The 24,610-nt window shown below is 50.1% G+C and overlaps 8 protein-coding genes across 8 annotated transcripts; 5 read left to right on the top strand and 3 right to left on the bottom strand.

The window, feature by feature from the left end:
• Positions 1-2,589: 2,589 nt before the first annotated feature.
• Positions 2,590-4,088, top strand: STEHIDRAFT_113279 (uncharacterized protein; the record flags this gene model as incomplete). The annotated part of the gene is made up of 7 exons (XM_007307092.1): positions 2,590-2,767; positions 2,839-2,987; positions 3,081-3,184; positions 3,272-3,296; positions 3,506-3,587; positions 3,638-3,801; positions 3,903-4,088. The coding sequence occupies 7 exons, from the start codon at positions 2,590-2,592 to the stop codon at positions 4,086-4,088; spliced, it is 888 nt and encodes a 295-aa protein (XP_007307154.1).
• A 2,725-nt stretch (positions 4,089-6,813) lies between these two features.
• Positions 6,814-7,764, bottom strand: STEHIDRAFT_83059 (ribosomal protein S7). Its single transcript, XM_007306782.1, has 2 exons — positions 7,183-7,764; positions 6,814-7,121 (listed from the first exon to the last, which is right to left on the bottom strand). Exons 1-2 carry the CDS (start codon positions 7,611-7,613, stop codon positions 7,097-7,099), a joined length of 456 nt encoding a protein of 151 aa, XP_007306844.1. The 5' UTR covers positions 7,614-7,764; the 3' UTR covers positions 6,814-7,096.
• Positions 7,765-8,161: 397 nt separating this feature from the next.
• STEHIDRAFT_170471 (uncharacterized protein) lies at positions 8,162-9,467 on the top strand. Its single transcript, XM_007307091.1, has 2 exons — positions 8,162-9,209; positions 9,276-9,467. The coding sequence occupies exon 1, from the start codon at positions 8,381-8,383 to the stop codon at positions 9,053-9,055; it is 675 nt and encodes a 224-aa protein (XP_007307153.1). The 5' UTR covers positions 8,162-8,380; the 3' UTR covers positions 9,056-9,209; positions 9,276-9,467.
• Positions 9,468-11,289: 1,822 nt separating this feature from the next.
• On the top strand, positions 11,290-14,110 carry STEHIDRAFT_170470 (CyP450 monooxygenase; the record flags this gene model as incomplete). The annotated part of the gene is made up of 13 exons (XM_007307090.1): positions 11,290-11,524; positions 11,613-11,721; positions 11,828-11,854; positions 11,938-12,126; positions 12,218-12,360; positions 12,461-12,576; positions 12,651-12,771; positions 12,838-12,851; positions 12,932-13,127; positions 13,230-13,311; positions 13,396-13,537; positions 13,607-13,743; positions 13,815-14,110. 13 exons carry the CDS (start codon positions 11,290-11,292, stop codon positions 13,903-13,905), a joined length of 1,602 nt encoding a protein of 533 aa, XP_007307152.1. The 3' UTR covers positions 13,906-14,110.
• A 1,118-nt stretch (positions 14,111-15,228) lies between these two features.
• STEHIDRAFT_159679 (cytochrome P450) lies at positions 15,229-17,615 on the top strand (the record flags this gene model as incomplete). The annotated part of the gene is made up of 13 exons (XM_007307089.1): positions 15,229-15,370; positions 15,438-15,546; positions 15,601-15,627; positions 15,688-15,873; positions 15,948-16,090; positions 16,163-16,278; positions 16,339-16,459; positions 16,526-16,539; positions 16,612-16,801; positions 16,886-16,967; positions 17,035-17,176; positions 17,314-17,450; positions 17,525-17,615. 13 exons carry the CDS (start codon positions 15,229-15,231, stop codon positions 17,613-17,615), a joined length of 1,500 nt encoding a protein of 499 aa, XP_007307151.1.
• A 1,726-nt stretch (positions 17,616-19,341) lies between these two features.
• On the top strand, positions 19,342-21,381 carry STEHIDRAFT_101171 (cytochrome P450; the record flags this gene model as incomplete). Its single annotated transcript, XM_007307088.1, has 10 exons — positions 19,342-19,652; positions 19,730-19,872; positions 19,947-20,062; positions 20,124-20,234; positions 20,305-20,334; positions 20,401-20,590; positions 20,684-20,765; positions 20,841-20,982; positions 21,103-21,239; positions 21,318-21,381. 10 exons carry the CDS (start codon positions 19,342-19,344, stop codon positions 21,379-21,381), a joined length of 1,326 nt encoding a protein of 441 aa, XP_007307150.1.
• Positions 21,382-21,977: 596 nt separating this feature from the next.
• On the bottom strand, positions 21,978-22,493 carry STEHIDRAFT_33725 (cytochrome P450; the record flags this gene model as incomplete). Its single annotated transcript, XM_007306673.1, has 3 exons — positions 21,978-22,109; positions 22,205-22,343; positions 22,405-22,493. Coding segments are annotated over 3 exons (360 nt in total), but the record flags the coding sequence as incomplete, so codon positions are not given.
• Positions 22,494-22,564: 71 nt separating this feature from the next.
• On the bottom strand, positions 22,565-24,205 carry STEHIDRAFT_62090 (cytochrome P450; the record flags this gene model as incomplete). Its single annotated transcript, XM_007306712.1, has 8 exons — positions 22,565-22,773; positions 22,894-23,020; positions 23,085-23,200; positions 23,273-23,415; positions 23,472-23,660; positions 23,742-23,768; positions 23,826-23,934; positions 23,989-24,205. The coding sequence occupies 8 exons, from the start codon at positions 24,203-24,205 to the stop codon at positions 22,565-22,567; spliced, it is 1,137 nt and encodes a 378-aa protein (XP_007306774.1).
• Positions 24,206-24,610: the final 405 nt, after the last annotated feature.

Here is a 24,610-nt window from a genome sequence, read left to right as displayed (position 1 = left end):
CAGCCAACAGCTTAAAATGTAGAAGCAGCCTTCAATGAAAAATGGCGATCGGTGAACGTGAGCGACGACGAAAAACGAGGGGAACCAAAGTCGGAGAGCGTCCGAAAGCGAGCGTCGGTGTCCACACCTGGTACTTTATATTATCCATCCAAGCGCTTACTATGCGTTTCCCGCACTTGGATGCGTGCCAGCATCTGATCTTCGACGAGCGGAGCACATCATATCCCATTCAGTACGTATGCATGCATCGCGGTCCATAGCCCTTGACGACAATTCAAAGTTAGAGCGGAAGCTCCCCGACACACACTGTCGTTACGTTTACATTCCGAGTTGCTTCGTTCTCTACTCGGACGGGTCTACGACCACCCTTCGGTGTACGATGGTCGAAAATTATATCTTTTGTAGATCTTGAGCAGAAGGTGCTTGCCGTTCCGGAGAACCGAGCTGTGAACACTTTGGGATTTCCTTGCAGGGGTTATCGGAGACGATGAGACACGCTTGCGAAGCGCCATTCGATGAACCTGGCAACCTAGTGTGAAAAAAAGAAGAGGTCGACGTTCGAGGCGCGTCAGATTGATGGAGGTGACGTTCGCCCACCATACCTTCTGCCTGAGTCTCTTCATGATGCACCACCCATAGAGTTGAGGCTACACAGTGGGGCGCAGAGTCGACTTCACGTACGCACCATCAGGAGGTATCCGGGCCACTCGGACAAGTGTAACACCATCAAAAATAGCCCATAATTCAGTTGTGTAAATGTAACAGCATGCCGGGATGGAGCTCAAGAAGAAAGAAGGGGCGAAAACATTCGAGACCGATTGAAAGCAAGCTCAACCCTGACGCCGCATGCCGACTCGGACACCAGCAAGAAGGTTGCAAGAAGGAGCGAATTACACTGCGCAGAAGAGGTTCGCCAAAGGTTCGCGAGCACGGAGCAGATGGAGTCGTTTATTATCGTTATGCAGCTTTACAGCATATTACGCAAGGCAGCGGGGACACAGCGGGGAAAATTGTTCCGGTGGCACGTCGGAGAATGCCGAAAAACCATCCTTTCGTTCTTTCTCCTTTCACCGACTTTTATAACTTGCCCGCAGGCTACAGCTGTGGCGGTCACGGTTACTTCTGATGGAGCCTTAGACATCTGGAGACATAAAAGTCTTCAGAATCGTCAACAAGTCATCAGCCGTTGGAGGAAACTCTTGTCCCCTTTTAGCGATCTCATCAGTATCATTGCCGACTGCCAGGCTATAAACTCGTTAATGACGGTGGTCATTTCTTTCTACATATACATCTCTAGCATCCTCCCAATAATAGCCCTTGACTCGTCTAGTACAGTTTCCGCTTTGAACTTGGAACAAAAAAAAACTTGGCCTGTCCCTGGATACTTATCACCTAGAACTCATAGGCTCGGGGATGTCGCACCTCCTCGGTGTCCCATTCACGCCAGGCTCAGGCTCGCCGCTGGACCTTGGACCTGTCCATCCGGCTTGACCATCATCGACTCATGTCCTAATCCTGCCTATGATCTTGATCTACTCATCTCCAAAAGCTTGGTCCGACGATCCTGGCCATGGAAGACTAAATACCCGATCGTCTCCCAGTCTTCGTCCGTTGTAAGTTTAATTTTATTTCCAGTGTCAATCACTCCAAACCCGTGTAAGTATGCCCATCTCCATGCATATGCATATGCCCGCGGGCCTGCATGAAACTCTGTTGCATTATTTTGCCCTTTGCTCGCTTCGGACGCCGTTTCACGCCCTCCTGTATTCAACATTTGTCCCTTATCGTTCCAGTCAGACGCGTCTCGGTCATGATCAAGAGCTCGCTTTTACATAGCGCTGAATCATTCAAGCTGTTAGGGTTGGGCCCCCCTTGACGACTACGAATAGAATTCGGGCACTCGTCTTTCTGTCGTTGTCACAGGATGGCCGTGGAAAGGTGATACTTATACTGTACGACCTTGAAACTTACTCCACCTCTTAGCTTGCTTCAGTTCAGGATTCGTGAGTTTCCTACTTTCCACTCACGTCACATCAACTGATCATGATACTATACTAACCATATCCTACCCGTTGCATAGCCAATTATCAAAAGGTCCAGGGTGACTCCGTCTTGAAGGCGCCTCGGATGCGTCAGCATCAATTTCACTTCAATAGGATAACGTAGGTCGGTAAACCTATACTTGAATAAGCCCATGCGCATACAAAATGCCAGCATGAAGGCACCCATAGTCAATACTTCAAACTCCCGCACCCGCGCCACATACCCAAACGGCGCAAAATTAAAGTCGCATTCGATTCCTCGCAGGGCAGACGCTCTCTACGTACCTATCTTGTGTCCCCCCAACGGTCAATAATTTACCACCATTCTACGTACAGTATTGCGAGCTTTGAAAGTCATTCTCGGCGCCACGAACTGTGGCGCTATTGTTGACGCGTTGTTTGGTTCCATCGCGTCAATGCATTGTCGATGAACGCGCTCGTGCGCGTTGACCCTCATTCCCAACGACGATCTATCATCTAGGACCACCAAAGAGCACAACACTCAGCTACGTCCGTATCAGTCGAGTGCCAGAAAACGGAACATCTTATGTTGGTACAGCAAGATCAGTTGGAACCTACCCTAGCGGCAAGAGCCAGTGTAAAGCGATCCTGTCCCGATATTGACACCGGCGACGACGCGTCTGTGGATCGTATGGATACGAGTTCTGACCAGGCGTATCGTAACGCAGGCGGAAGGGAGGTAGATGTTGGCCAGGAAGAACTCGGTACGTCTACGATGTCTGATTCATGAGATGTGAGCGAAGGATCTCTCCACTCCCACCCCTGAGGTTTTCAGGAGAGCAACCGGCCAAACGTCGTCGAGCTGACGGCTCTACGCCATGCAATACAATGGCCCTGACTTTCAGTGCCCACGAACGGAGCAAAACACAGAAAGCTGCTACTAAGGACAGAATCTCTGCAATGTCTGTTGATGTTCTCTTCGAGGTACGTTCCGGCTTTTTCGTATGGTCGCTGATGTCACTGAATATAGTTACACTGCCAGATATGTCTCTGTGTGTCTCCGGGGGATATGCTTAGCCTGTCCCGTACAAACCAGAGTCTGCGAAATGCTCTAGTGTCTCGCTCGAGCATCACTGTCTGGAAAAGCGCGAGGCAGAACGTCGAACCATCGGCCCTCGAAGGTCCGCCCATCGGTTTTACTGAACTCCCATGGGCCTCATTAGTGTTCGGTCATTTCTGTTTTATGATTTTATATCTTCATTTCTGAGTCACCTGGATAACAGCAACCTGACGGTAAGTTACGCGTTGTTACGGATAGGAATGTGGAAGAAGATCCGAAGACACGAGCCCTTATTGGGCGTTCAAGCGCCGGCTCTGCTCTGGCTGTGAGGAGAAATTGTCACTCGACTTGTCGCAGTCGTTCTCATTTTCATGCCAACTCGCTCATGCGCAGATATTTGAATCTTTTTTTTGTTTTTTTTTTTTGCTCTGCCTGGTCACAGCGACCGACTATGAGCGTACACACCCATACGTCGACGACATCGCTTTTTGAATCAATACCATCTATGGAAGTGATCGGCGCTTGTGCGTTTGCTTCATCGTTATAAGGCCGCTTCTAACTGACGGAAATATAGTGACCGTACGTGTTAAGTACTGGCGTCCAGACGTGGATGGCACCGCCCAGCTCGTCTCGCGGTATGCAGAGGCCGTTGTAGTAGGAAAGAGGGGCTCTGAGCGAGTACTGCAGCAATTCCTGAGTGAAAGACGGAAGTCCGTGGGACTGACTGTGCTTGGCGAGGTCTGTCTTATTTTTCGAGTTCTCTAGACTTTGGCGCTAGGAGGAACTGACTCAGAAGTGCTGGTCACCGACTTTTTCTGAAGATGATTAGACGTATGCAGGAATGGTATACCGCGTACCAGGCAAATCGGGAATCAGTGATGAAGAAGAGATACGAGGCGCAAGTTTTTATTTTTATTTTTACCGTTGACGAGGTTTTGCAAAAGCTTACGCAGCTACAGCATCAAGAACCTCATGACCGAAGAAGGCTTTTCTTCTATAGACATGGACACCCCAGAATTCCATGATCTCACCAATGTCAAATTGAAGAGGCCTTTAACAGACGACGGTAAGTGCTCTTCACTACCACACAACATTAGCTCATACGACACAAAACCAAGAATGGGTCGATATCCATCCTCGGCTTGTGGTTTACATTACTGAAGCTAGAAAGACTCGCCTAATACTAGAGGAAGAACAACGCATTGGCAAACCCGCATACGAACGAACGCACGTACCTCCTTTTTCTTCCGACCCTCGGAGTGGTACTTATTCCTTGCCCTCGCCCGAAGTGTTCGTTCAGACTTCATATTTCATCAACCATCTCGCGAATAAACGCAAAGGCGAGGATGAACGGTGATATATATAGCTCGCCCCTTTCTGATGCGGTGGCGGGATGGGTCGAACGCAAACGTGACCTGCACATTGCAATTGCATTGCTTCCCGATGAATGTCGGCGTCGAGCAACCACAACCACTAGAGGAGGGATGAACCCCTCACCTAAGTATCTCCCGATACGATGGATTCGGACATCTCCTGCCTAGCGGTATGGATCGGTTCTTAGGTTCCCTGACGCTCGCGATTGCAGTGTTCAGGACTAAGACTAAGGAAGGAGGACGGGTCTTGATTGCACCGCGTGGAAAGAGGATATCACGCTCGAGTTCAAGTTACTCCTCGCGTGGGATCCGCAGCTGGGAGAAAAGATGTGTGAGATGTGTGAATGTGTTCGTTGTCCACGAGCGCGGTGACGATGGATACTTATGCTGGCCGAACGATTCATTTGTTTGAACTGTCTTGATGCGAACGGGGGGTCCTGGAGAGGCATCATGCATCAAGGTCCATATAATACCTGGAGGACTGGGGTACTTAAGTCCATCTATGTACTTACCATCAGGGCATGTTGATATAATGTTCATTCACTAACTTTTGACTCGGAATCTTGGGTTAGGTCGAACATGATGCATCCATGACAGACTGAGATGCATCAAACCATGCTTCTCCTCGCTGGCGCCTCTGAATCCTCCATTCGGGAGAGACAGAGGCCATCAAAAAGAGAGAACGGCCGATCTTACTGTTTGAATCCTCGGACCTCAGGCTTGCCAAGACTGCAGGCTGGTAAGTTATTGTCAGTATGTACTGCAACCAGGGTCCAGGGCCGATGTCTTCGGTATGCTATGCTCGGCTACGGAACTTCGTACTTTATCGGATATAGATACTGTATAGCCTGGCCGTACGATGAATTGCTGCGACACCTGGTCGTGGTCGAGAGGCATGTGCACTTCCTCTCTCTCTATCTATTGTGGATTGTGGATTGTGGATTATGGATTGTGGATTGTGGATTGTGGCTTGTGGCTTGTGGATCGTGGATCTGATTTATTTCAAATCCCCAGACACGCAATTTCGGCCTCGGACTCGGATGCGATCGCGATCTTTGGGGAGGACTTCATATAATAATTATATTTTTCCCAACGATTCAGATGGATGCCTGGCACGTCATCGCTGAGAACTTGTCGACGTCGGTAAGTCACCCAGGGTCGAGGTTACAGTCCTAGATTTTGTTAGAGTAGGAGGCCATGGATGAAGATGATGACTGTGATCGTTTTGAGTGTGTGGTGTGTTGATATCTTGTTGCTTGCTGCTTCATAGAATAAATAATGTTCGATTGATGCAGAAGAGCCCGACGTGACAGCATGTACTAGCAGCTTCGGTTTCGAAGTAGACAGCGCATGTATGGGCTTGTGTGTCGTTGGGTGAATCATCGCCGTCTGTGAGGTGGGCATAACGATTTAATTTGCGAACCACATTGAACGACCCGCCTAAAGCTCAAAATATATCCCCAGCTCGATATGAACTCGGAGGGGGGTGTGCGTGATTCAGATGATATCCTAAAGCACAAGAACAAGAACAATACAACAGAAGGCCATCCCGAGTCATAGACTACTATTTTCAAAGAACGTTCCTTCCTTCCTTCCTTCCTTCCTTCCTGAGGCGTAAAACATTGCGGAATGAACAATTAACATTTCCACCCATCATCCAACCAACCCATCATCGTCATCGTCACACATGGCTCCCTCTCTCTATCGCCTGGACCGTCTCCTGCCCAACTGCCCAATCCTCACAGTTTCCGTCGTGTACATACGACCTACGACCTAAGTTACAGAGTCTAAGTGCGGCCGATTCAAAGCCTCGCGATCTGAATCTCTTACGCTTCCGCTGGGGACATCAAAACGCGGCCATCGCATGCATGCAGCGGACGGACGGACAGAATCGATGGTACTAGTAGCTGTTTATTGTCATGCATTGACGGTCGTATATATGGCGACGTGGAGACGTGGAGACGAGGTGAAAGAAGTGAACGAAGTATAGAGGGCGTTCGATGGACAATGGTAATGAGAGGTCCGACCGATGAGAGGTGAGAGGTGACCGCCGACCGATATCGATGAGAGGCAAGAGGTAAGAGGTCAGAGGGCCGACCGTCGACGTCGCAATCGTCTCTAGGGTTCGCAGTTCGCAGTTCGCACAAAACCTGACACTCGACACTTTTGCGGGAAGCTAAGCCATCCAGTATCAGTATCAGGATCGGTATCTAGTCCCGCGAGCGCTGTCTGAACACCGTGACCCAAACTGCCGCGCCCGTAATAATAGTATGGCCCAACCAGTCAGTCTCAGATGTACTGAGTACCAGCGAACCGCGGAGGGAATGGCAAGGTCGCTGGGTAATACGAGACTCATCGTATGTAAATGGGAACGTGGGAAAGTGGCAGGTAAAATGCTCAGTGGCTAGAACTGATTCAGAAACCTCGGAGAGACGGAGAGACGGAGAGCGTCGAGCGCCTAGCGCTAACATTCGTATTGAATAATGATAGCCAGAGGAAGAAGAGAACGCGAGAGCAGAGTCGTACGCAGACGTGGTGGATAACCAGGATGTCTGTGACGAAAGAGGTCATAGTGGGGAGAAAACGGACACGCCACGAGGGGCGCTGAATAGAAAGGCCAAGAAGGCCAGTTGCGAGTAGAATATGAGAAGCATTCAGATCTACACCCTCGAAAGCGCGTTTCCCCTACATCAAAAAGCCACATCAGCCTCACCTCCCCCACATCGGAAGGAAAAAAACTACGCACCTATTGACCATCGCATGCTTATGCAACGTCTCCTTCTTCTTCAACACCTCGCTCTGCCCCTGCACGATCTTAATAACCTCCCTCGCCAACCTCTCCTCGACCCTCATCGGACCCTTCCTCCCTCCCTTCCTCCCCACCTCCACCTCCTGCAATATCCACTTAACAGCCCCCCTCACCCTCGCCTTTTCATTCATCACCATCGGAACGGGCACCACCGTCGCCGCCCTCTTATTATTCTTAATCCTAATACTCGGCGCCGCCGCGAACACGGCCTCCCTCACAATATCCAATGGCGGCGCACCGCGACTCAGCGCATGTACATGCAACAGCATCCTCGACACGATCCCGCTCGCGCGCGCGCGTTTTCCGTCTTTGGTTAGGGCGGAGGTGAGGTAGTGGAGCAGGGGATCGGCGGGAGGAGGGAGGTCCATGATGATGGGTTGGGTGCGGCGGGAGGGGAAGGCGGAGAGGGAGGGTGGGGAGAAGGTGTTGTCGGGGGTGCGGGCGAAGGGGTTGGTTAGGACTGCACGGGTGTAGGCGGGGTCGGGGGAGCCGGGGGAGTGGCCTGTTGTGAGCGGTGGAGGGGGGATGAAGTCGAAGTCATCGGGTGTGGTGGGTGGTGGGGGAGTGGAGGACGAGGAGGAGGGCGAGGAGGGGAGCGTTGAGAGCGTTCGGGACGGGAAGGAGAGGAGGGACCGTCGGACGGCGTGGTGCCGTAGTGGTGAGAGCATTTTGCGTTGAGAGCGTTGAGGGCGACGTCGACGTGAACGTTGAGGAGCAAGTCGCGAACGACGCGCTCGATTATTTCTTTCTTTTTGCCACGTGGGCCACCCACTAAAGCAACATTATGTCATCTCTCTTTCCGTTCTGCAGCCCTAAAGCGAGAGGTCTCCAGCGCCTTCTCGACTGCAGAGCTTGTGTGCATATATATAATCAGCTATCCCCAGGCCGACGTCTGCGCGTACGAGCGGCACTTGTCGAAAACACTAACGCTCCGTTCTGATGAACACGACTCAGTCTAGCCCGGCCTTGTTTCTCGATATAAGTCCTCGACCAATGCCCGTCCTCCTTTTTGTACTACTCCCTTCTCCTCTCTCCTCTCCCCTCTCCCCTCTCTGTATCATTTTCATTCCCAACGGCAGCAGTGTTTGCTCGACCCGTAAACCCTACATCCACCTGCAAGCACTGAGTACACGAGATGTACCGCTTCTTCCCCCACACGGAATACACAGAAGACCAGCCGTACGCACGCACGATCCTCACCACCCACGTCGCCGCACGCGCCTTCACCCTCGGATCCGGCATAGGTCTCGCAATCGGCGGGACTTCGCACCTCGTTGATCTTGCTCGAGCTCGTTCTGCCACCAAGTCCTCTCTCCCCTCTTCATCGACATCTCCACTTCCACCCACCGCCTCCGGTTCCCTCCCCCTCCCCATCAAAGGGAACGTCAATGGCAACAACGTTAAACCACCACCACACTACCCCCTCCCAACCCGCCTCCTCCGCTCCTCCGGCTTCTCCTCCCTCTTCACCTCCGCCCTCCTCTGTGCCCTCATCTTACCTTATCAAATGTCTGGCCGCGAACCCATAGAATGGCAGGATCGGACGTGGAGATTGCTAGAGAATAAGGGACAGATGGAGGTGGATGAGTGGACGGGTGTAGGGGCGGGGGTGGGGTTGGTGGGTGGGTTGGTTGCGCGTCAAAGGGGGAGTGGAATGGGAGGGCGTGGGTTGGAGACTGGGGCGGTCAAGTTGGGGGTGAGGGGTGTGGTGGGCGCGGCGGGGGTGGGTAGTTTGGTGGGGTTGGCTGGGTATTTTGGGTGGAGGTATGGGTGGAAGGGAGGGAAGTGGGATGAGGATGAGGATGAGTGAGTGGAGGAGCTAGCAGGCGAGCCGGTGGAGGAGCTCGCAGGAGAGCCGGTGGAGGAGCTCGCAGGAGAGCCAGTGGAGGAGCTCGCAGGAGAGCCGGTGAAGGAGCTCGCAGGAGAGCCGGTAAGGGAGGAGAGGTGTGGCGGTCGCGGTCGCGGTGAGTCCTTTCTCGTGGGACTCGAATTTGTTCGGGCGTTGCTGATCGTTCGTGCTATCATGATAGTATGATTGCCTCCGTGTTCGGGTGCTTGTCATTTTAGATGCAAAGCAAATATATATATCTCGTGTCCGCTCTAATTCATTCAGACCCACCTTTCATCTAAACCAACGACTACCGTCCGCAACAGTTACAGTCACAGTCAACCTATGTGCATACTCCCCTCAGTGCCTCTGCGCATCAAAAACGCCTGCTCTCTATAAATCGAATGGAATGTATAACCCCGAGCTGACAGGATGCATACCAGCAGAATGACACAGCGCGTCCATGCTTCCGGTTCCGGTTCCGGCGTTTTGTCAACGTTGGAGTTCGAGTGACTCTGAACTCTGAACTCTGAACTCTAGACTCGCTTGGAGATTCTGGACTGGCTTGACCTTGATTTGGGTATGAACGTATGAATGGTGGGAATGATGGGAGTGGCGATGGGTAGCAGGGCGGTTGGGATGGGTAGGAGGGGATGGGTAGGAGGGTAATTGGGATGAATGAGTGAGTGAGTGCGTGAGGTGGGGGTGGCATCAGCAACACTCGTAACGGGTATTATACTATAGCCCGAGAGACAGCATGGTCCTCAGGCTACTGCAACTCTTCGTGCGTTCGTCGTGTCCGCCTTGATCCTGTCTACTTGCATCTCATTCACTTAACAGGGCTATGGCCGCTCTGCGTGATATAGAGGCGTATCCCGACCCAGGTACCTTCAACCCGTCTATAATACATACTAACATAGATTCCTGACCCCTGACCCCTGATGATGGTTCGCAAAATCGATCCTTGTATCCGAGACCCTGGAGTCACATTTAGATATGGATTCAGACGGCGTATACTTATGTCCAGTAAGCAGCACCCAAGTTCCCCGCTCGTCCAACTCGCACTTGTTATTGGAACCTATTGACATACTGAACTCTCCAGGCCCACGAATTCCTACTATGGCTCACATTCGCGTACTTATATATTGGCTAAGCTCGAGATTATCATAAGCATAAGCGGAAGGTAAGCAGACGACGATGGGGAAGTTGAAGTTGGCCATGGTTCCGATGCCGGAGGAGAGGAGATGTTCGTCATGGGCTTAGTCTCGTGAGCCGTCCCTCCCCACTCTTGTTCTTTAGGAAGATGTGAGCTGAGGTGTTCGTTTGCCAAAGACATCATTCGACATCCGAATGTTATGTTCGATCACACCGAGGTCAGAGGCTTCTGTGAGGCTTGTTCGAGCGGTCGTGCGAGTGATTGATTGATACTAACGGGATAGAAAGATGGTCTATGATTCGGAAATGCATTAATACCATGCCCTTGAACGTATGACTCTGGCTCGACTTCACGCTTACATTTACGTTTACATTCACAGCACGTTCAGTCATCGATACCGATCGATAGGCCTCCGAGCGAGAGTGAAGTTTACGATGCTTATCCAGGACCCTTTGGAGCCCGCACTTGGGTTTGGTTCCTCCGACATGCATGGCGATACCACACGAGGCTGGTTCACAGCAACGCCACGAGAGTATGTTTGAATATGCTGTTTTACTATAGCTCTTCAAGAACAACAGCAAGAGGGGAGGGGTGTACAAAAGCATACAGATCGTCATGGAAAGTTCTTCAGATCGACCTCTTTTCAATGCAGTAAGAAGACCCGCATCTGGAATTCCCGTGCCCTCTAGCCAACCCGGGTTTTCCTTTCTGTTCGATATTGCATACATATGGAGCCCAAGTTGAATTTGGGTTCTGCATACATTGCTTACTGGTCTCTGTATATAGGCACCCACTACTATAACTTATTCCGTCCATTCTTGCTCTCACGACTGATCGGCTTGCGTGACTTCCACTCCCTCGCGATGTGGAGAAGCGTCGGACGGCAAGCTCTCCCGGCACAGAATGTATATGTATAATGTATAAAGACGGAATCTGTGCACTTGGAAAAGCCTCCCGGGCTGGCTCACGTTCGTCTTCTTGTGTTCTGGCACCTCCTGCGCGCGTATACTATCACTGCTTACTGTAAAGAAACACAGACAATTTATCTATCTATCCCACGATGGTCTTACCACCACTGTCTGCACTGGCACTTCCTGGACTCACCCTCCTGGACATCGGTGTCTGCTGTACAACCCTGATCGTCGCCGTCACTTTGTATACCCGCCGGCAACAATTTAAACAGCTGAATCTGCCGTATCCGCCTGGTCCCAAGGGTCTTCCGATCATCGGGAACGTCTTCGATAATCCGGAGAAACAACCCTGGGTTACTTATAGGGACTGGTCTCGTCAGATGGGTGAGCATTTTGCGTACTAGATATGATACCCAGGATGGCAGGAAGACGTAGCCTGAGACTGATTGCGGCTTGGACAATGGACGGGCAGGCTCTCCTATCATTAGGCTCGATATGATGGGCAGGAAAATAGTGGTGATCAATGAGTTCCAAGCGGCGGTTGATCTGTTTGAGAAACGGGGATCCATGCACTTGAACCGGTATGTGCTACAGTATGCTACCTACCACCGGGCTTCAAGTTGATCACGAGCTCTCTATCCTCTGCTGAAATACTTATGTGTATCACAATGGATATGGATGATGAAGCCCTCGGTTCCCCATGATGAATGAGGCGTAAGTCTACATTCCAGTCAACGCTGCCTCCATTTACGAATTCCGTTTCTGATCTGTCTGTTAACGTTGTATACTTATACCAGATGTGGGGGCAAGTGGCTGTTCGTGTTAACCGACGAACTCGACCACTGGGAACTCTGTCGCCACACATTCGATTCTTATTTCCGCAAGGCCGAGATGACACGATGGAGGGCACACCAGCTTTCTACGGCCCATGCGCTCCTCACGAGGCTTCTCGAATCTCCGGAGCGGTTCGAGGGTCATATTCACCAGTCAGTCGTCCAGCCACCATAGTTATTGGTACTTCGCTCGAGTCCGAGTTATGATGGCTGATTGAAGTCGTTTTGGGCCACGGCCCACAAGCATCACAGCGGCTATGTTTGTCGATATCGCGTATGGTATAGAGGCGAAACAGGAAGACGACGAGTTCATCGATGTTTCGGAGAGAGCGCTCAGAGGATTGGAAAACTGTAACAATACGGGCATCATCGATATCTTTCCGTGGCGTACGTCATTCACGATTCCATTCTACTAGTCATCCTATCGCCGTTTTTGTTATAAATTGAACTCTTGCCTTCTCGTGTTCGCGGTATGGCGATATGGCAGTTCAACACATTCCGAGTTGGATCCCCGGCATGCGTTGGAAGCAAAGTATCGACGTTTTGAAGACCTACGTCTTGCAGATGGTCGACGCACCTTACGAGCGGGTCAAGGAAGGACTCGTAGGCCATCTACTTATTCCATCTCGTCTGGACTCTTATGATGTCTGCTGATCGGCCGTTACGCACCGCAAAAGAACGAAGGGCTGGCAAAACCCTGCGTGACGACTGATCTCATGGCTAGGTTCGAGGATGAGATAACTGATAATTTCCGAAGAGAGTATGCCATCAAAAGTATCGCTGGGACGGTTTACGTGGGTGCGTGATTCAGAGTCTTCACAACGATAGTACAGGCTCCTGCCAAACAGTGCTACCATTCTCTAGCTGGTTACGACACGGTCGGTCTTCGCTCTTTTCCACGTCTAGCACACCGTACCCTTTCCACTCACTTTCCTTTTCCCCTTTTGATGGCCGAAAGACCGCTTCCGTTCTCAACACTTTCTGCCTCGTCATGACCCTCTTCCCCGATGTCCAGCGACGCGCACAAGCCGAAATAGACCGCGTCGTTGGCCCGAGTTCAGACCGTCTTCCTGAATTCTCTGATCAGGAGAGTTTACCCTACATCACCGCGATCGTGAAAGAGATTCTGCGTTGGGCTCCGCCATTGCCTTTGGGTACGTTCTGCCCTTTATTTCTTTTTTTGGCACCAACTACTACCATACTCACATCCTATACTTATCTTGGGGCCGGTGTAATGCGCTGTGATGATGGTGTAGGTTTACCCCATCGTACGAGTACAGCCGACACATATAACGGGTATTATATCCCGAAAGACTGCATGGTCCTAGGCAACTCTTGGTGCGTTGTGTCTGCGTCGTCGATCTTGATTTCAGTTTATGGACATCCCATGCACTCCGCTCTGGCTCAAATACTTTGATTTAGGGCCATCCTACGCGATCCAGAGGCGTATCCAGACCCAGACACCTTCAACCCGTCCAGATTCCTGACCCATGATGGCACCAAAATCGATCCTACCGTCCGTGATCCTGAAGTCACGTTTGGATACGGACGGCGTATATGGCCAGTAAGCACTGCCCACACTCGTTCTTTCACTTGTTATCAGAACCTATTAACATGATGTTGAACTACCCAGGGCCGCTTCGTAGCTCATGAATCCTTATGGATCACATTCGCGTATATATTGGCTACGTTCGAGATTGAGAGGAAGGTAGGCGACGATGGGAAGTTGGTGCCGATGCCGGAGGAGATGTTCGTCATGGGCTTAGTCTCGTGAGCCGCCCCTCTCCTCTCCACTTTGCTCTCGTTCTCTAGCCGCTGAGGTTTTTTTGTTGTTCGTGAAGACATCCTACTAAATTCTCGTGCTCGATCACACCGAGGTCAGAGGCTAGTGTGAGGCTCGTTCGAGCGGTCGGGGTGGACCGTGCGGAGTAATTCAGATGCATTGACGAGATGGAAGGATGGTCTGGGAACGTCGGCCCGATGTCGTTGGACGAGATTGAACGTACGGCACTGCTTCAAGTTCTCGCTCTCAAGCTCGTAGAATCGAGATGGGATTCGAAGGAATGGACGAAGAATCAAGTACTTAGTTCAGGAAGCTTGTACTTTTATTTGCTTGGACACACAATACTGTATGCTGCTCACACATCCAGCCGAGTGAACCTCGCCTCATGGCCAACCGGAAGTGCGCTCTGGAGGCAAGGCAGACACGGCACTGAAGTTGCGGCAAAGTTGAATTCGGGCGGAACCTTGATCGGTCTCCTTCCCACTGCCCGGCAACCTCCGTTGTCCGACAGAAATCAAGTTCTTCTCACGATCGCCATCAACAAACCATCGACGTTCGACGCGTACTTACGGTGAGAGGAGGAAGGGAAGAAAATGCATGCGGTGTGCAACTTTTGACGACTGTATCGCTTGGTGAGTATATTGTGTCTGCATTCTTTGACGAAACTTTCCCTTTGACGGAACAGAATGATACAGCAGATGTCCGGCAGGGTCGGAGAGCGACACTGATATTCTTCTTCTTTTACTTGGGTTTTGCGTTGTCGTGATGTCTCGAGCATAGATTATCAGGTCTCAGTCTTCCACACAAATGCTGCCATATAGTAACATATATGACAGACATTCGTCTCAGAGCCATAAGACGATCTTCACGTGAACTTTTAACGTGCGCGCCGCGCGCCGGTCAGGCTGTCCGCATCTCGTACAATAACTTGACCTCAGACTTCTCATTATAGAAGCCTCCATAGGCTCATTCCATCATGGTATCGAACGTCTTCTACCTCAACATACAAATATACCACACCCGCATTATAATGGTGCCCACCAAGTGCCCACTGTCTGTTATTTCTTCGGGTACGCCTTATCTGTACGCCCAATGCGAGCCCTAGCGAATGTCCGACCAAACAATACCTCGGCTGCCAGCCTCGGAAATGAATAGGCCGTATCCCATCCTAAATTACTATGTAAACTGTGTTCATTTTCAGAGTAATGTCATCGTACGCTTCGCACACAGACAGACTGAGTATTCTCAGAAGACCAGGGATCTGCCCGCCTGACTACGTGTAAGTCCTTCTTAGAGCGGTTCAAAAGGGACCATTATCCTCCCGGTTGATTTCTGATTGCGACCCTTCACAGTTTGTTTCGCTCTCCTTGCGTCGACATTCGAGTCCGATGTTTGATATACCCGCCCCATCCCTTCCGTCTCCTGCTGGGATCACACTTCTGGATGCTGGGCTATGTGCTGGGTGCGCAGTTATGTCGATTGCGCTTTTCCTAAAGCAAAGAAAGAACTATCCATACCCTCCTGGGCCGAAGGGCCTCCCGGTCATCGGAAATGTCTTCGATATGCCGTCGATAGAACCATGGGTTGCATTTAGAGACTGGTCTCGCGAGATAGGTGAGTACATAGGCTTTCAACGGCAAAAGAACGAGGCTGAATGTTTCCTGGTGGTCTTCATCGTCAGGCTCTCCTATCATTAGCTTAAACGTCCTGGGAACGACTATCGTAGTGCTCAATGATTTCAAGACTGCAGTCGATCTATTTGAGAAACGAGGGGCCTTATACTCCGGCCGGTGTGTACTCTCACTATTCGAAACTTATCTTCGTCTGATAGGGTCTGTTTCAAGCCCTCGATTCCCGATGTTGGTAGAAGCGTACGTTGTTGTTCTCGCATGGATCTATATTCTACGAGAACCTGAATAATCATGTTCTAGATGTGGGCTCGATTGGACCTTCCCTTTGTCTAACGGCGAGCACTGGAAGATCTGTCGTCGTTGTTTCGACCCTTTCTTTCGTAAAGGGGAGGTGCTGCAGTACAGGGAACGTCAGATGTCTACAGTTCGTTCGCTTTTGGCCCGGCTTCTGGACTCTCCGGAGCGATTCGTGCATCATATTCACCAGTGAGTCCATGCACAAGTCGTCCCACGTCCTTCCTATCGGGCCTCGACATGGCTAATTGCCTCTGTGCTCCAAGTGTGACGGGATCTTTGATGCTCGACATCTCATATGGTATTGAAACTAAGCCTGAGGGCGACGAATTTCTTGATACCGCGGACAAGGCACTTAGAGGGGTCGAGACATGCGATAACATGAGCATCATCGATATACTTCCTTGGAGTGCGTGCTTCCAAGCCATAGTTCCATTTGTGCTATTGCTAACTCATCGTTCCCGCTCTTGGACTCTGACAGTCCAACATATCCCAAGCTGGGTTCCTGGCATGTGGTGGAAGAAAAAGGTAGACATCTTGAAGGCTCAAGTCGTACGTATGTCAGACGGACCGTATGAGTGGCTATTGCAGCAAGTCGTCAGTCTCTTTCCCTGCCTTCGTAGTTCCCACCCGACATTCACCCATTTTGCGTGACAGAACAAAGGCTCTGCAAAACCATGCATAGGAACCGACCTCATTTCCATGTTTGATGACGGGACGATCGATACTCCTCGTCGAGAGGGCACGATCAAAAGCGTCGCTGGTACTGTATATGCCGGTACGTGTCCTACAGAAGCCTCGTAATAGGTTTGTCACTATCTAAATACCGTGGCGATTTTTATAGGCGGCTCTGACACAGTACGTCTTTTCTCTGTCGTTCAAATTACTGAATTTCCCTATTTGACTCACGCTCACCTTCGACGCCCAAAGACAGTTTCCGTCATCCACTCGCTCTTTCTTGTCATGATCCTATTTCCGGACGTTCAACACCGAGCGCATGAGGAGATTGACCGCGTTGTCGGCTTGACTCGTCTACCTGAATTCTCAGATCAAGAAAACCTACCCTATATCACAGCCGTCGTCAAAGAAGTCCTCCGATGGGCTCCTCCTTTCCCGCTCGGTGAGGATTAGCTCTTTCAATCCTTCAATGACCCTCACTCTTTCTCACGGTGTTCCCGTTCTAATTGTGATGGCAATTATACAGGTATACCGCATTCTTCTGCTACGTCAGACCTTTACAACGGGTACTACATCCCGAAAGGCGCTACTGTTCTTGCAAACTCTTGGTATCTCATCTCATATCTGTCTGGCAGATCGTCCTAGCGCTATAATGAACTTGATTTTCCTTTCAAGGGCAATTCTACGTGATCCAGTAGCCTATCCCGACCCAGAAGTCTTCAACCCGTCTAGATTTCTGACCGCTGACGGCAAAGCGATCGATCCTACTGTTCGCGACCCCGAGGCCGTGTTTGGGTTTGGCAGACGAATGTGTCCCGTGAGTCGAATTCCATCTGTGATTGTTTCAGATCTTCTATTCCACCACTGACCCGAACTTCTTGCACTGGCGCTACGTGCCTTTTTTCTGCTTCCTGTGGCGCTCTTTATTGACGTGCATCGTGTCGACCTCCACAGGGCCGCTTCCTTGCCCTCGATTCGCTATGGACAACAACTGCCTGCATAATAGCTTTATTCGATATTGAGCGGAAGGTAGACGATGATGGAAAATTGGCCCCATTGCCAGAGAAAATGTTCACCTTGGGCATCGTCTCGTGAGTTCGCCTATCGTCCCTGCTTTTCGTGATTGATCGTTGACCTCCCTCATACTATTGATCCTCATACGCAGGCATCCCACACCATTCCCTTGTTTCATCACCCCGAGGTCGGTCGCCAGTGCCAGACTCATTCGAGGGATCAATGTGGCCCAAGATACTTGATATCTTGATGAACAGTATATTGACGCGGAGGAATGACATCTGTTGCTGGCTGAGACCATACCCCATAATCGTTGAGTACTTCCCTGGCTGTTCTCACAGCAATCGTATATCCTACATTCCAATTACGCGCCAATGCTCTCGGAATTCTCATGTGGAAGATATTTCACAAATCTGGGTAGCAAATTGTCTGTATCCACGACAACTCGCATTCGACACGGACGCAACTACTGGTCGAAGATAGGGAACACTGCTGAACGAACGAGGGATTGTGATGCAGTTTATATCTGTACCAGACAGTGTATTTCTCTAGGCGCAAGTGCAGAGTAATCTTCGCGCCAACAGGATGAACGCTTTGCGTGGGGGCAAAGTACAGGTAACCACGGCGAAATTTCCAAGTTGGATCTGTGACCGATTACTAGCCGCATCCGACGGCGACCTTCGTTACCGGAAAGGATCAAATCCTGCGATCGCCCATCAAATTTGTGGAGGGCGTGCACCGTGTGGTGAACATCTTCCGCTTTCCATTCCGAAACATCTTATTTGCTCGAGGCCAAGAAGTCGACATTGATCTTCTCACTTTCCTTCGAGGTCTAGCGTTGCCGGCATGCTTCTGGTGTTGAGATATTCAGGCCACCACCAAGCCAGCATGGCACGGCCACGTCCAGTGTCAAACCCTCCCGCCTCCCTTCAGGCAGAGACTGGCATACAATGGTACTCAATAATCGATGCATACACGAAGAAGAGCGGTCGATCACTGAATATGTCTTTCAGATAAATAAGACAACCTTCAGGCGAGGTCGAGATTTCAGTGGGTCAACTCGGTAAGTCTATCCGCATCTCATATAACACCTACCCTCATGCTTCTCAGTATAGAATTCTTTGTAAGCTGATTCAGTGTGTCGAAGCCATCTTCTGCTTTGGTATGCACATCCTTTCTTCCTGTCCACCTCGAGGCACCCACTGGTGCTCTAAGTGTACGCCTTCTTCTACGCACAGAGCACGCTCTGGCGAACGCCTTTGATTCGGCTATCAATTTCCGAAATGATGCGACTATGTCAGATCTGCGTGAATATGTAAACAGTCTTCGTGTCCAGAGCAAAACCGGCGCGTAGTTCACGTACAGATGGACCAAGCATGCTCAGAACACTAGAGGACATCTAGCCGCGTAAGCACATATAAGGGTCTTTGCATCTCAAAAGCGGTTGTCCTTCTTCCAGTCAGGTTCTGACTGCGAGTTCCTCAGTGCGATTTGACTCCCCATTCCAGTCTTTCCTTGCGTCGACAACTCCGTCCTGATGTTCGATATCTCCGTCTTACCCCTTCCGTCTCCTGCTGGAATGACCTTTGTGGACGCCGGGCTGTGTGCTGGGTGCGCGGTTATCGCAACTGCGCTTTATTTAAAGCAACGAAAGAGCTACCCCTATCCTCCTGGGCCGAAGGGCCTACCTGTCATTGGGAACATCCTCGATATGCCGGCGATAGAGCCATGGGTTGCGTTCAGAAACTGGTCCTGCGAGATAGGTGAGCACTCCTCATAGTACATGTGATTTCGAGACCGAAGAACAAGGCTAATTAAGGCCTGATGACTCTCCTCGTCAGGCTCTCCTATCGTTTGCTTAAACCTGATGGGCACCGTTATGATTGTGCTCAATGATCTCAAGACTTCGGTCGACCTCTATGAGAAACGAGGAGCCATGTACTCAATCCGGTATGTAGTATGGTCTAGATGAGCCTGTTTTCTTCCCCTGACGTGTTCTGTTACAAGCCCACGTTTTGCTATGATAGGCGAAGCGTAAGTTGTTCTCCTTCGATAGTTATTCGCATTTCTCAGAAGGTTTTGTACTCTAGATGTGGACTTGGGTGGGGCTTTCCTTTGTCTAACGATGTTGAACACTGGAAGCTCTCTCGTCGTTGCTTTGATCCTTTCTTTCGCAAAAGCGAGGTGCTGCAATACAGGGAACTTCAGCTCTCTATGGCTCGTTCGCTTTTGATGCGGCTTCTTGATTCTCCTGAGCGATTTATGCATCATGTTCACCAGTAAGTTCGCGTCCGAATCAATTTTCTGTGAGTCCGAGTCAAAGTCCTTGTCATAACTCATCGCTTTTTTCTCCAAGTGTGACAGGATCTTTGATGCTCGACATCTCATACGGTATCCAAACAAAGTCTGAAAACGACGAGTTCATCGAGACTGCAGATAAGGCACTCAGAGGAGTGGAAGCATGTGACAACATGAGCATCATCGATTTACTCCCTTGGAGTACGTACTTTTAACCATTACAATCATATCATTTTTACATCCAACTCATTGTCGCCGTTCGTGTTCGCTGGCAGTTCAACATATCCCGAGCTGGATCCCCGGCATGTGGTGGAAGAAGAAGGTAGACGTCTTGAAGAGCCAAGTATTGCGGATGCGAGACGCGCCATATGAGTGGATCACAGAACAACTGGTCAGTCGTTATTCGTTGATTTGTGGTCTGTCATCCGCCATCCAACAGTTTGACCCGACAGAAAAATGGCTCTGCGAAGCCTTGCATTGCGACAGATCTCATCTCAAGGTTTGATAATGGAGCGATCGACTCTCCTCGTCCAGAGGACACTATAAAAAGTGTCGCTGGTACGGTGTATGCTGGTACGTGTTCGAGCCTCAGATTTAAGATATTTTGCCGTCGTTCTATCATCATCTGAATAGTGTGGTCATTATGTAGGTGGTTCTGACACGGTACGTATTCTCCCTGTCACCTAAATTTTTGAATAGAGAACACGCTCTCACCCTCAACGCTCAAAGACAGTCTCCGTCATCAACTCAGTCTTTCTTGTCATGACCCTTTTCCCCGACGTTCAACGCCGAGCCCACGAGGAGATTGACCGTGTCGTGGGCTCAAAGCGTCTTCCTGAGTTTTCCGATCAAGAGAATCTTCCCTACATCACAGCTATCGTCAAAGAAATCTTACGCTGGGCTCCTCCTTTTCCGCTTGGTGAGCATCAAATCTACTCTTTGATACTTTGATCTTCCTCGCTCTAGCGTACGACGTTTGCTCACATACTCAACTGCTGTGGCAATTATGCAGGTATACCACATTCTTCTACTACATCAGACATCTATAACGGGTGCTACATTCCGAAGGGCGCCATGTTGCTCTCGAACTGTTGGTAGGTTGTCTTTTTCGCCTTAGATTTTCTGAGATCATCTTGTCTAGATAACTAACTTACTTACTGTCTTCCAAGGGCTATCCTTCGTGATCCAGAGGCATATACTGACCCAGAGAACTTCAATCCATCACGATTTCTGACCCCTGATGGCACTGGGATTAATCCTACCGTCCGTGACCCCGAGGCCGTATTTGGGTTTGGTCGACGACTCTGTCCTGTGAGTCGATCAGTAATTCGTCTTCCATTCTCTATCACTAATTCAGATGCCTTCCATTGGGATTTTCTATGCCCGTGTCTGCTATGATGTTTCGTTGATTGGCGCTATGTCGTATTCAAGGGCCGCTTCCTCGCATCCGAGTCCCTGTGGATAACGACCGCTTGCGTGTTGGCCACGTTCGACATCAAGAGGAAGGTAGGAGACGATGGAAAATTGATTCCAATGCCAGACAAGCTCTACACTTTGGGAATAGTCTCGTGAGCCACTCTCAGACCCTAAGCAACAGGAGCATGACTACTGATCGTCGATGTTCCACCTACGTTGGTACTACGCAGGCATCCTACGCCATTTTCCTGCTCTATCACCCCGCGGTCGGAGGCTAGTGTGAAGCTCCTTTGAGCGGTCTATGTAGTCCATGACAGTCGATGTTCAAATGCGTCGATAATGGAGAGACGGAAATAGATGAATGGAATACATCGCTGTTCAACTGACGCCACTCAAATAGCAAACAGCCGTTTTTCTGCTCTTGTCATGACCAACCCGTCGTTCGCAGCAGTGGCCGGCTATCTTCAGACGCTGTAAATCCAAATATATAACAACATGCTCATGCGCTAGACACCACACATACATAGCCCAAATCATACGGGGTCACCAATATCGTCTGCAATACATCCGAGGACTCGTAAGGCGCTCTACATCAAGCTGGGCTCAGACTATATAAGAATGTATACTCAAAGAGAGAGCGCAGAAGATGTACGGAGTGACTAACGCAAGGAGCAACGGTCGACGCCACCCGTCCACCACCCGATCGCTCAATCCCCTAGTCACTAAATACAAATGAGCTTTGCATTGGCATCTGATCTCGGGGTGATAGTGCATGGGAATGGATTGGGTTGCCTGTCCAAGAAACACGACGTGAGTGGATGGGAAATAGATTGTCTGTGAGTTGAAGCAGAAAAAACCGATAACTTGATGAAAATGGAAGCTCACTGCATAATCCCCGAAGCGAACAACTCCTCTGGCATCGAAAGGAATCTTCCATCGTCACCTTTCGTCCTTTCAATATTGAACATAGCTAGGATGCAGGCCATCGTGATCCACATGGACTCAAGGGCCATGAACCTACCCTATAATGTCAGACACGGAACGTAAATACGGAGTTTTAGAGGACTTTCAGTTCAGTCTTCACAATTTGCGGATATAATAGAGGGCAGTGGCTTACGGGACACAAATGACGTCCAAAGCCAAACGTGACTTCGGGGTCCGGAACTGCGGGATCAAGCACGCCGTCAGAGGTAAGGAATCTTGATGGTCTGAACTCTTCAGGATCAGGATAAGTGGCTGGATCATGGAGCATGGCCCTGAATGATTGAGATACAAAACCAAAGCTTAGTGACCTCCACACTATGCAACCATATAAACACCACAGACCAAGAGTTGCCGAAAACGATAGCGCCTTTGGGAATATAATATCCTTTGTAGCTGTCTTCCTTAGCGGACGCATGGGGAACAGCTGTAAAATTGTAAAGTGCAATCATATTCGTCGAAGTTGAGTATGAGCGAGAGTACCAGAGACAATGAATCACTCGCCTAACGGGGTCGGAGCGGCCCAGCGTAGGACTTCCTTCATGACAGCCGTGATATAAGGAAGATTATCCTGGTCAGCGAACTCAGCCATGCGCTCTGATCCCACGACGCGGTCGATCTCTGCTTGTGCATGTTTTTGAACCTCGGGGAATAGGGTCATTGCAAGGAAGAGGGAGTGAAGAGCGGAAACAGTCTGATGCATATCTACCGTCAAGAACACCATAAATCAAAGAGAACGATTAAGACAAACTGTGTCAGCGCCGGCTATAAGTATGATATCGGTAACTCAGCAGAGCGTAGAGTAGATTGGTGCAATGTGGGAACACGTACCAGCGTACACAGTACCAGCAATACTCTTGATAGTGTACTCTCGTTCGGAATGGTCGCTTATCTCCTCCTCGAGCCTTGAAACTAGGTCCGTTACCACACAAGGCTTCGCGAGACCTCTCTCCTATATGATAAACACTCTCGATAAATTATTGGTACTTAGTGAGATGTCGGTTAAAACGACTGACAAGTTGATTCTTAACCCATGCATATGGCACATCGGCCATCTGCAAGGTCTGTTTCTTCAATATGTCTACTTTCTTCTTCCACCCCATCCCGGGTAGCCAGCTGGGCACATGTTGAACTATGGCGTAGAAATGGGTCAAAGCGAGAAATTATGAGCACGGAATCGGAAGTGATGAAGACTGGCACATACCCCAAGGGAGTATATCAATGATACTCGTATTGGTGGATTTTTCGAGTCCTCTGAGGGCCGTTTCTGCGATTTCGATGAAATGGTCATCCTCCGGCTTGGCCTGAATGCCATATGTAATATCGACAATCATAGATGCTGTCATACTTGGAAGAGCACGTCAGAGGGTATCTCAAGCTCGGCATAAACCTGGACAACTGACTAGTGAATATGATGAACGTAGCGCTCAGGAGAATCTAGTAGCCTGGTCAACAGTGAACGAATCATGGCCATCTCATGCTCCCGAAACTGCTGAACGTTTGCTTTGCGGAAGAACATGTCGAATCCGCGGCGAGACATCTTCCATTGGTGGGCATCGTTGATCAATGCGAAGTTGAACGCGAACCCACAGCTGGACAGGTGATATCAACATTTTGGGTTAGTTTGCCGAGTGAGAGACCTGACGGATAAAGTTGGGATAAGGACAACTTACGCTTCGTTCATCATCGGCATACGGGGGCTTTAAACATAAGAACTGAGCAATGAAACTCAAAATGAGTTTGATCAAGCTACACACCGATCCGAATACACCGCACCTCGTTTCTCGAACAGGTCAATGGCAGTCTCGCGGTCATTCACCACAATTATCGTAGTACCCATCGCGTTCAACCGGATGATGGGAGAGTCTAATAGCAAGGGTGGTCAGCCGGTACGGCCACACATCACGTAGAATAACCTACCCATCTTACGCGACCAGTCCCTGTACGCCACCCATGGCTTCTTTTCCGGTATGTCGAGTATGTTCCCTATGATCGGGAGGCCCTTGGGTCCAGGAGGATAGGGGTCTCTGTTTCGTTGCTTGAGATAAACAGCAAAGAGAACGGTCGCCGCTACGACGAAGACGCCAACATCCGCGCGGGTGAACAAACTCGGCGATGAAAGAGGTCGAAGGGACATGTCAAGCATATGATGCTGATCTTTTGCTGACCGGGAGATGGAGAAGAAGACGCCGAGGACGACAGTAAATGAACAGCCTGGCCCGGCTGGCTCTTATAAGTATAAGTAACCATAAAGCATACCCAATCAGAAATAAAAGACTGGATGTATCGGTATATCCCCCGTGGGGTTTGGTCCGAAATGGCACTTCGTGTGAGTGACATATCGCAGCAGACCTAAGGGTGGCACTAATCGTCAGCACCCAATGTGCAGCGGTGATGGCTGATACATAACGAGTGGAGAAAAATATATGGTGTCTCTCGTACGGAAGCCTCTGTCTGCATTAGAGTAACAAGAGCCAATCGAAGATGTGCGTTCATCGGACCAATCACCGATAGCCATAAAGATCACTCGAGACAAGCTTGA

This window comes from Stereum hirsutum (genome assembly GCF_000264905.1).
Source record: "Stereum hirsutum FP-91666 SS1 unplaced genomic scaffold STEHIscaffold_12, whole genome shotgun sequence".
Lineage (NCBI taxonomy): Eukaryota > Fungi > Basidiomycota > Agaricomycetes > Russulales > Stereaceae > Stereum > Stereum hirsutum.
Note: the sequence above shows the minus strand (reverse complement) of the source record. Positions and strands in the feature narration are given on the sequence as shown.

Coding starts and splice junctions, on each gene's coding strand:
- STEHIDRAFT_83059 (XM_007306782.1), bottom strand. CDS start 7,613: ATGGACCTCCCTCCTCCCGCCGATCCCCTGCTCCACTACCTCACCTCC. Junction 7,122..7,182: donor AAGCATGCGATGGTCAATAG/GTGCGTAGTTTT, acceptor TTTTTGATGTAG/GGGAAACGCGCTTTCGAGGG.
- STEHIDRAFT_170471 (XM_007307091.1), top strand. CDS start 8,381: ATGTACCGCTTCTTCCCCCACACGGAATACACAGAAGACCAGCCGTAC.